This window comes from Malania oleifera, chromosome 6 (assembly GCF_029873635.1).
Source record: "Malania oleifera isolate guangnan ecotype guangnan chromosome 6, ASM2987363v1, whole genome shotgun sequence".
NCBI classification, from domain to species: Eukaryota; Viridiplantae; Streptophyta; class Magnoliopsida; order Santalales; family Ximeniaceae; genus Malania; species Malania oleifera.
Genome location: NC_080422.1, coordinates 77,326,890 through 77,338,184, shown reverse-complemented (window position 1 = coordinate 77,338,184; position 11,295 = coordinate 77,326,890). Strand labels below are relative to the sequence as shown.

The 11,295-nt window shown below is 34.3% G+C and overlaps 1 protein-coding gene across 24 annotated transcripts; it reads left to right on the top strand.

Moving 5' to 3' along the window:
- The first annotated feature begins 4,576 nt into the window (after positions 1 to 4,576).
- On the top strand, positions 4,577 to 10,583 carry LOC131157950 (E3 ubiquitin-protein ligase At1g63170-like). 24 transcript variants are annotated; one of them, XR_009137364.1, is made up of 8 exons: positions 4,632 to 4,725; positions 5,193 to 5,223; positions 5,714 to 6,504; positions 7,808 to 7,933; positions 8,024 to 8,321; positions 8,870 to 8,991; positions 9,462 to 9,740; positions 10,009 to 10,583. XR_009137364.1 is itself a non-coding variant. In XM_058112426.1 (6 exons), exons 3-6 carry the CDS (start codon positions 5,825 to 5,827, stop codon positions 8,924 to 8,926), a joined length of 1,296 nt encoding a protein of 431 aa, XP_057968409.1. In that variant the 5' UTR covers positions 4,611 to 4,725; positions 5,193 to 5,223; positions 5,623 to 5,824; the 3' UTR covers positions 8,927 to 9,221. The 24 variants fall into 24 exon arrangements, 14 of the variants coding, with proteins under 14 accessions (XP_057968404.1, XP_057968411.1, XP_057968401.1 ...); XR_009137356.1 differs by having other exon boundaries at positions 4,652 to 4,725; positions 8,735 to 8,991; XR_009137360.1 differs by having other exon boundaries at positions 4,667 to 4,725; positions 5,623 to 6,504; positions 8,735 to 8,991.
- Positions 10,584 to 11,295: the final 712 nt, after the last annotated feature.

Genomic DNA, 11,295 nt, shown 5'->3' with positions numbered 1-11,295 from the left:
TATTTGAAGATTTTGAATATGTCAAATGGCTAAGTTATATGCAATAGGTTTCAATCTATATGATAATGCAAATGACTAGGAAACCTATGCGTTGAGATCCATAAGAAAAGAAGCAATATAGGCTTGTGACCTTGAAGTAAAATTGTTTATGACTTTTTGGTCCTCTAAGCTAAAGCAGGTAAAGTCAAGTATAAATTATTCAAAATCTTAGAACACTCAGTTAAACTAGTGAAGAATGATTATAAGGAAAAGACATAAAAATATGATAAGTGTATAACTGAAGGGGAGCAAATTAACTTGAAAATACTATGGCTCTAAAACATTAGCATAATCACATTTAGTATCATATTTTGTATTTACATCTGGTATCAAATCATGAATGGTATGTGTAAATTCTTGTGTGCGTATTTGATATAACATGTTAACCAAATGATTTTTTTTTAAAACTATACTGAACTAAATTTGTTGCATGCTTGAAAATATTTAGGGGAGCTGAGCTCCATTCCTAGAGAAAGAGCATAAAGAACTCATGTGCGTCATAGTATCATTATAGTTGGTCTAAAATATTTTACAATGATGCTTATATGGCTTTGAACTAGTAGTGACATTAATCTTTGATAAGTATAAGCATTTCATTTCATCTATGCAAGTATTAAAATTCATAGGGGAAGCATCTCGAAATGATTTCCTATCTCATTATGCTTACCAATATTTTTTTTGCTTAGATGTGCAGTGAACTTTCTGTGGCATGCACTCAATTATGATGATTCTATTGAATACACTAAATGAAAAATATATTGTTTTGTCACAAATTCCTTCAGTTAATCATTTGATCTTGTTTTGAAATGCATTGATATAATTAGGATCTATATGGTTAGTCTTTTTGGTTATAATTCTTTTCAAAATGTACTTAAAGCAAATATGCATAGAACAATTTGTTTTGAAGATCCACAAGGTGAGAGATATGTACTAGAGTAAATTTTTAATAAAAACTAAAGGGGGAGAGATACTTTTTTAATTGCATAATATACAATGTGTATGAGCTTAAATAAATAAAACATGGGAGAGGTTTTCTGAGCTAAAATAAATATAGTTGTCAAGTATTATATTAGATGACATAATTCAAGAAGAGCAACATTACTTAATTTTCACAATTGGTTAAAAATTTCAATGTTAGTTCATTTGTTCCCATTCGATATCCCATTAATCAACATTAGTTAACATTTGGTATCCGCACATAATCTTTGAAATTTGTCACACTGTGTATGTTCATAATGCAATTTACATTCAACAACACAGTTTTATGCATTAGCAAGGGGGAGACGTAAATTTTTCAAATCTGATGGTTGAACAAGTTTAAAACATTAAGATTTCAAAGGGGAGAAGAACATAAGATTATGTCCACTCATGTATTATTATTATATACCTTTTTGTTGATGTCAAAAGGGGGAGAAAAATCAGGAGCAAAAAAGCAAAAATTGTGGAAAAATCAAGAGCAAAAATTGTGGGCAAAACTAACTGTGTTAAGGGGGGAGAAAAATCAGGCTATAAGAGAAGAATGAGGCTATAGCAAAAATGTGCAAAAATGGTTTAGCAAAACTAATTGTGTAAAGGGGGAGAAGAATTAGGCTATAAGAGAAGAATCAGGCTATAGCAAAAATGTGCAAAAATAGTTTCACAAAACTAAATGTGTATGGACATGAACATATTTTATTTGACATGAGCATATTTCATTTATTGAATATTTGATGCATTATTTGAGGGGGAGCCTTGTTAGGCGTAACCCATTGTATATTTTTACTCGTATATTTGTCATCATAAAAAATGGGGAGATTGTTGACTCTATGAGTCCAATATGGTTTTGATAATGACAAATCACCTAATATTTGATCTGTGCATTGAGATTGTAAGCAAGAACAATATTTAGCATGCATGGAAAGATAACAAGTCATGGAAGCCATAAAGATTAAAGCATACACATCTTGGCAGAATTCATGGAACTAAAAAGAGTTGAAGAATGAAGATGCAAGCGATAAGTTCAAGAACGTCATGGGAATGAGTATTTAGAACTGAATGTACTCACATTTCATATGATTTAATTTGAGGCTCAACAAACTCTATAATGACCTTAGGACTCATGCATCTCATGAACATCATTAGGTGACATTCATGGACTTAGAGATATTTTTAAAACTCCAAAAAATATTTTATAAAAAAACCAAGAAAGAGAGCAAAACAGATTTTTCAAATTAAAAAGAAAAATCTAGGAATTGGTCAGTTCAGAAGACTGAACTTCAAGTTCAGTCATCTGAAGATTGCACTTCAGAAAATCGAAGTTAAGTTTAGTTATCTGAAGAATTTCTTCAGAAGATCGAAGATTAAGTTCAGTTATCTAAAGAATTTATGGTGGAACACAGAACCTGGCAGAAGCACCTCAGAAGATTGAACTCAAACTTCAATGGTCTGAACCCGACACTTCAGAAGACTGAACCCCAACTTCAGTCGTTTGACCCTGTATCCAGGTTAATTTTTCGAAACTCTAAGGAACTTCAGTTGTCTAAACTTGTAGGAAAGTTTAAAAATCTAAATTTTAATGAGAGAACACGCGAGCTAATTTTTGATCCAACAGTTAAGATTGATTCGAAGGGTAAGGTACCTATATATTCAACATTTAAACCCTAGTGCTTCAAACTTTTGAAAGAGAATTGAGAGACTTGAACATATTGCTATACAATTTCCTGCACTCCAATATATACTCATCAAGCTTGGGTAAATCAACTCAGAAAACAAAAGGATTTCACTTACACTTCTTGATAGCTACCTTTGGTGATTGAGGTTTGGTAAACAAAGGATTATTTCATGTTTTCCAATATATAGAAATCTTGAAGTTTGTTCATATCTCATACTCATATCTATTACTCCTATTGAAGAAGAAAAATCTTTGTGTTGTTTCATAAAAATTTATTTGCGAAAGGTTTTTCTTAACATTGAATCTTTGGTGATCTTCAAGTTCTTATTTTTATTCAAAGACTCAATATTTTAGTTCTTTCAAAATCTACTTGATTGAAAAGTCTAAAGGTTATCTATATACACTGAAGAGAAATATTGTTGTGACAAAGTGTATTTCAAATCTTTTTAATCTTCAAAACTTTTTATGTATTGAAAGATTTAACCTAAGTTCTCCAAAGCATTGACTTATATAAATATTTTTGGGAGATTTGATAAAAAGAAAATTTAGTGAATCATATTCTTGCATATAACGATTATATCATTACTTACAAGTTTCAAGTTTGATCATATGATTATGTATTAGGAATTTCAATTGTACTCACTAGTTTTGTTAGAAGCAACTAGCAATTCTCAAAGGAAATCCTCCGAAATCCCTAATCTACTGATCTTCCCGATTCAAATTCGTAATCAGCGCTAAACAAGACTGTAGACGGTTTCAGAAAACCGTCGACGGTTTGACACAAAGACTAAATTGTGTAGGTTGAAACCATCGACGGTTATCTCCCGAGGGTAAACCGTTGACCAATCGGTCAATCAAACTATCGACGGTTTCCTCTTACAGCCTAGCTTCCTTGTTCTTGCTTCACTATGCTTTCTCCCATACATATATTCTACTCAATACGAGCCATGCACACTCCAACAAATTATGTTAAGAAAATTATAAAATATGTAACCTAAATAAATATCCCATGCATAGAATGAAGTTTTTAATTATCTATGTGCTTATAGTGTTGACCTTTTATTTATCTAAACTAATATGTAAAAATATCCATTGAACAAGAAAGAAATGGCTATAAAAAATTATGCATATTATATAGCTAATATATGGTAGCTCACTCATTATTATCTATAAATTTTTTTACATCTATTTTTCAATAATTTTTACGTCGAAGGTTTTATGATTTATTTAATAAATTTTTTTTAAAAAAAGTAAATTAAGTTAGTGAACAAATTAAGTGAAGATATTTTAAATTAGTATGTGTTTGGTGGCTAATTGTAAAAAATTACCATCAAAATAAATTTATACTTCATATTTTTAGATACTTTTCACGGTATATAGTCTGAATTTTGTATTAAAAATTGTATAATGACTAAACTTTGATAATTTATTATTTAAAATTATTTTATCATGTTTTGAGTTTGGTCAACTTTATGCATCATTAATTGATATAATCCTTCAAATTTAGAACTTAGATTTTATAAATAAAGCCTTTATTCTTTTATTTATTTTCATAATCCAATATCATTAGGCATGATTTTATAATATAAAGAATCCTATACAAAATACTTAACAAATTAGCAACTAAATAAAACCCCTATACCATCAAAAAAATAAAAATAAAAAACCCAATCAAAGAATAATCCTATATTTTGGACTCTTGAATTTTAGGACTTAAATTTATATTTATGTAGATATGAATAAAATATAATATAAAATTTTATTTAAATTAACATAAATTTAAATTTAAAAGTTAAAATATACTTTTAAAATATTTTTTTTAACCCCTAAAATAATCCCACTTTTTTTTGTGCCTTGTCTTTACTCATTGCCTTGTGGACCTTAATGGCGTTGAAGTGTTTTTTGGTGCCTTGTCTTTACTCGTTGCCTTGTCGACCTAAATGGCGTTGAAATAAACGTCTCTCTCTCTCTCTCTCTCTCTGATATTCTAATTTCGGCCGGCGAAGCAAGACGGAAGCTGACGCTAGGAATCACGGGTAGGTTTCCTATCTTTTGTACATGAACTTTTCAAATCAATATTCTTCTGAAATCAGCGTATATCTAATCGCATCAGTAGTTATTTCATTTGCTTTATATTTGATGAATTGTTGAGTTCGTTGTAAAATTTTCGAAGTTAGGGATTTGCTTTAATCCATCGACGTTCGTTTGGCTGCTGAGGAAACAGAACAGGAGGAAAGAAAATCATAGAAATGAAAACCAGAAACTTTCAAGTTTTGACTTTCGTGTTATTTTGATTGCCAATAATGAAAACCGCACCTCAATAATCCTAGCTGTTCTATTAGACTCTGGCGGTTTTAATTTTAATTTTCCTGGGTTTCAAACGATAGAAACTTGTGAGGATGGAGAGTCTTTGATTTTGCACTTTGATTGCTTTTTATTTCCGCGATCAAATGAAGCATTACTTCTGGTTGTTGCTTGCTGACTAGCGTTGTTTTCGTTCTAGACTCTGGACATGAAGGTCAGTTGAAACTAAGGTATTGCTTGGTTAACTTTGTCATAATCTTTTCTGAATTGTATATCCCTCGTTTCATCTTCGAGTGAGATTGGTACAAGATCTTAAGTTTGGCCTGTTTTCCGGGATAGATTCTCAATTTTTCCTTTTTCTGGGTTTTGGGAATATATTTTGCATGCATTTTCATCAGTAAACTTGAGATTGATTAAGATTTTCATTGGTTGAGCCTATTTTTAAAACAAATAGAATTAAAAGATTCACTAGTTTGCTGTATAGTTTCGTACTTTGTTAATCTAATTATAAAAATGGCCATATGTTGATTTAGTGATAATCTTCGGGAGTGTTTTTCCTTATTGTAGCGTGTTTCTTTTTCCACAAAAAAAGGAACTAAAAAGGTATTTGGGCTCTGATACTGTGGCAGCTTGTTTTTAAGGTTTTCAGTGGAATAAAATTGTGAAGTCCCTGTCCTTCTGATAATGTGCATTATGTCTCATTTGATATAATCTGATCAGCTCATTAGTGGGATATATTGCTGAATATAAGTTGGGAAGAGCTGAAGAAAGGAGCCGTATTTATTGCCAATATTTTTATGGTTTTTTCCCCTTCAACTCTATTGGACTACAATGGCTGTTACCTCTCAAGAACCAGTACGTGAGAATCAAACTGATAGGCATCCCTTGCTCATGGAGCAGCCAGAGAACAATGAGAGTCATGAGCACATTGTTGATGTAGTACGGGGAACTGATGCTTCCTCATTGCGCTCATCAGATGATCACTCTCCTCATGAGTCAAGTGTACCCCATGCTGAAGAAAGACAATCAAGTCACATTCTGGTCCCAATAAACCAATCATCTTCCTCGTCTTCCAATGGATCTAACTCTAGGGTTTCATCTTTAATGAGGAGAAGTGATGAGTTTGGCCCTCGACAATGGAGCCCATTTAACTGTGGTCTATGGATTTTTATTGAATTTGTTTTCACCATTAGCCAGATTATAGCATCCATTGTTGTTTTGTATGTGTCAAGACATGAGAAACCGCAAGCTCCATTATTTTCCTGGATCGTGGGTTATGCTGCTGGACGTGCTGCAAGCCTTCCAGTTCTTTATTGGCGTTGTCTTCGTCGCAGCCAGCGTATTGAGCAAAGTTCAACTCAATCTCATCAGGGTTCTTCTCGAGACCACTCTAGGTTGGAACCTAATTCTTATATAACTATTTCATTGACGCCATCTTCAGAAGAGGAAGATCGTCAGAATGCATCTACAGCCACTTCGAATGGTCAGACCATTGGTGCTCCAAATCCTAGGTAAACATTTGTTTGCTTTTTCTTATTACCTGTTTGAATATTATATATATATATATATATATATATATAATTGTTAAATATTTTTAAGTCATTTTTTGTAAATATATTCTCATTTCAGCTGATTGAACATGCTGGTTTTTTCCGTATTTTTAGTTGACTATTTTAGTTTCTTGCTCAGGATTTTTAGCTTCTTATGGTTCTTTCACAGCACCTAGACATTTGGACATGTTTTGGTTCTTAGAAACTGGAATTTGAAAATATGATAGAACAAAATATAGCATAATGTGGTTTTAAATATTAAATTATGGACCATAGAACGATGTGCTGGCCCTGCAGAGTTCAGTTTTTTGTGTTTACCAGTAATTTTTTGTTCAGCATATGTTCTTTATCTTTTATCCACCCGTAAATTCATCATCTTCGATAAGTCCAATATTATGGAAAGGAATAATAATTTTGATAGATTCCAATAGGCCATATATGCATGTCATCAACTATCTGCTGAATTTATATGACTGGATATTGGATGAAAGAATTTGTTATTTGAAATGTAATCCAAATATATTTAAATTGAAAAAGGAGATCAAGTGACAGTTTGAATATTATTCTACCTTAGATTTTTGAAGGTAATTGAAGGATGTCTATAATGAATTTGCAAATTTTTCTCAAAGTTCATGTTGTGGTTATAGTATAACCACTGTATGTGGTCCGAAGTGGCTGCAACTCAATAATAATGCAGGAGGAACTTTCTGTAATTCAAGTGAAGCTTAACAAATGTGTGACCATGCAGTGCATGTATACATTATGTTAAAATTCATGCAGACCTATGTAACAGGAAAAGGGTGCAGTATCTCCCTTTTTTCCAATTTCTGCTGACATGGAATCATTGGAACGGTACCTGGGGGGGGAGGAGACGGAGTGTCTGGTGTCTTTATTTGTTAATTTGTTCTTATAGCATATAATGTATGAGTTGGATACAATATATCAGACATCTAGCAATCAGGCATGTTTGACAAAAGAAGGGAGTTAGATGTCTTTATTTGTTAGTAGTTCTTCACAGTGCTCATCTGTTACTGGTCAATGGAAATTTTAAAATGAGTCAACTACCTATATTTACAGAATGTGCTATGTAAGAACTTGATTCTACCAGCTTAGCCATGTGTCTTTAAGAAATTAATCCAATGCCACAACTGTCACTCTTAGTACATGTTTGTAATGCATTCATCTAAGCTTGTTTTCACATAGCTTCAGACATCATACGAATTTATGAATGAATGATGCTATTCACTTGATTTCTTTCCATTAGACTTGGCGCTCTAATGGATCACTACAAGATGGCCTTGGACTGCTTCTTTGCTGTGTGGTTTGTAGTTGGCAATGTATGGATATTTGGAGGTCATGCTTCCTCTTCTGATGCTCCCAATTTGTACAGGTCTAGTCTATGTGCTACATTGATATGTTTTCTTTTTATCAGTTTCTCATTGTATGAAAATGTAATCTGTTATTGGTGGTTCTTTTGCAGGTTATGTATTGTGTTTCTTACCTTTAGTTGTATTGGATACGCTATGCCTTTCATTCTTTGCGCAATAATATGCTGCTGCTTGCCATGCATAATTTCTATCCTGGGCCGTGAGGACCTGAATCAGATGAGGGGAGCCACTGCCGAATCAATTAATGCTTTACCAACCTACAAATTTAAGTTAAAGAAAGTTGGTAGTGGCTGCGGCAGAGCAAGCAGCGGAGAAGATGATTCAGGATTTGAAGGTGGGGTTGTGGCTGCAGGAACAGAAAGGGAGCGGGCCATCTCGGCGGAAGATGCTGTAAGTTTTGGAGTGCTTGTTTATAGTTTATACTCTGGCAATTAAGTTGTCTCTTAATTTGTTGCTTCATATCAGAAACATATCTCGCCATTTTATCCTATGTGTGAAGATGAATTACTAGCTTCTGGGGCATTAACCCTGCATAGCAGGTTATATGAGTTGTGCATATTAGGCCCTACTCCAGCCTGTCTTGCTCCCCCTTTGCATCTATACAAGATGGCAATAGGTGGCAGTGAGTTCCATGACCACTGGGAAGCCTTATGACTTTAAGTTCAGTTGCCATTAAGGGGCAGACCTGAGTAAGCCATTGTCCACCAAGTAGTGAACTGCGCCCATTTCATCAGCATCTAAACTTTGATCATCTTGTGAACAATTCGCTTTGTCCAAAATTGGGTGCTTTTTACTTGGTGTAGGTTTGCTGCATTTGCTTGGCAAGATATGTAGATAATGATGAGTTGAGGGAGCTACCTTGTTCCCATTTCTTCCATACAGAATGTGTGGATAGATGGCTGAAGATCAATGCAACTTGTCCCCTCTGCAAATTTCAGGTTGGTGAGGGCAGTGAAGGCTTACCGGCTGTGGAGGACACCACTGAGCAAATGTGAAAATTTGAAAAATTCAAATCATGGTGAAAAGCAAACATAAAATCTGATCAGTTGCCAGGATACAGGTACCCCCCTTTTTTTTTTGTGGGAATACGTGTTACTGAATTATAATTATACCAATCATTTCTGCTGCTAAGGAGATCAAGGCTGTACAGTGAGGCAAAAAATAGAGATTCAAGTACGAGGCTTGTATGATTATGATAAATTTGAGTGAAATCAAATATTGAGATTGAGGGCTTGGGTTGTAAATATCTACTACTATTATCTTCAATGAATGAAATGATTCAAAAGGAAATTCAGGTGATTGTGGTTAGTGCTTAAGTTGGGCTTTTAGATGTTTCCTGGCATTGTTGGGAAGGTTTTTTATTTTTATTTTTATTTTCCCCACTCAAGTTTTGATTATCTTTTCAGTTCTTTCTGTTAAAGGTTGCCCTTTCTGAATATTTATTTTGGTTAAACGTTTATAATCCATCACAAAGTGGTCATTACATGAGAAACCCTGTGTTTATTTTTGTTATTGTGAAAATAAAACCAGCACTAGTGGCACCAGTGGGCAGTGGCAAACCCCACCAGCCACCTGCCAGAAAGTTTTGTGGCCCTCCTTCCTTAACAAGGCATGGAGGGAAAATTGGCGGCTCAGATGAACCACCATGCAATTGAAGTAATCATCATCCAAGTCCAAGCAACCTTGAATTTGCTCGTGAATGCTGCTTGGGATTGCCTCAAACCAGATCCGAAAGAAGAACAAGATGATTATCCAGTTAAGGTAGAAGCAGAAGCTGGTGGGGAGTCTGCTGTGATAGTTGCATATCAGGTAAGCTGCTTTAAAGATATTTGCATTGGAGAATCTGGCGGTACTTCTGTATAGCTGGGAAAAAACAGCAAAGATGGTTCTGTAGATCATCTTACAATGATACTTTTTTGCCTTGAAATTACTTTCAACATGTACTAGGAGTTTCTACCCAGCAGTATTGCTGTAGTTAATGATCATTTGAAGAAAACAAGCCATCCCAAGACAGCAGAACATTTCTGCAGTCTGAATAAAATCCTAAATAAGAGAGTTTTGGCTGCTGTCTTTGCAGCGCAGTTGCATGTGTTTCTTTCCCATACTACGGACGACAGAGTGCAGGCTCGCTGCAAGATGTGTGGACTTATTGGCACACTCTTTCTCACTGTCTTCAATGTTATTGTTGCAAGCTTGCTGCCAACAAACAGAATGCAGGGTAGGCTGCAAGGTTTGTAAGCTCATGGGCACTCTTCCTCACAGCCTTCCATTGTTCTTTTTGCATACTTGCAGCTGCTATTGTTGCAGACTTGGAGCCAACAAATGAAATGAAGGGTAGGCTGCAAGGTTTGTGCTCATCATCACTTTCTTCCCCACTGTCTTCCATAGTTCTGCTGCAATTAACGCCATAGCTGCTGACACCAAGCACCATCATCTTGCTTCTGTCCATTTTTCATCATCTTTTATTTTGTTTTTTGGTGTTTAAATTAATGTGCGTGTGGTCTATTGGCAATTGGTTGTGTTTTCTACCCACTGCATGTTCTTTTGGTTTCTAGTCCCCCGTTGATTTTGGGCTGGGGAATCAATTGGAATCAATCTTTGTGGGTTGGATTCAGTGCAATTTGGAGCCTGCCTAAATAGATCGGAATTCAATATTTGAAAATTTGCACAAGGGTTTTGGTTTCCTGTGCGTATTCATATGGAACCAACCTTGTAATTAACCCACCAAAACCAATTTTAGAACTGGTCAGACTGGTTTTTAAACCAACTTGCTCAATCTACCCGAGCTTTAAAAAAATTCTGAAACCAATTGGCCAAGTCTACCCAATCCTGTAAATTATAAAAGATAAAAAAAAAAAAAAAATGGGTCTGACCAAGATTGAGCTGAACGAGTATTGGATGAGAAGAACTGCAAGACTAATGGCATCCGATGCCTGCTTGTAACTTCATAAAATATTATTTATAACATACTCTGATATATCTAAAAGAGAATGAAAAATATTATTTATTTGAGAATTGAGAAGTTCAAATATTGTGGTTTTTCCCCTTTTGAATTATTTTTTCAAAAAAAATTTGAAAGAATTTTTATTTTTGGAAATAGTCTTTTTTTTTTTTTTTTCTTTTGTCAGGGTCGTTAAATTGATCGGTTTGATCGTTCGTAGGAATTGGTATGAAATTTAATGAGACAACTCAATGCTTAGTTTTCTGAGCTACAAACTCTCGTGAACAAATGATGGTCATTCCTTGATCCGGGGGATCCTTGCACAAAGGAAATACATGGGGAGTAGAGTGAGCATCCAAAAAAGTTCTCAAATAGGTAGGGTGACCAAAGAAGAGGCACAAAAAACCCACTTAGGAAGAGCTC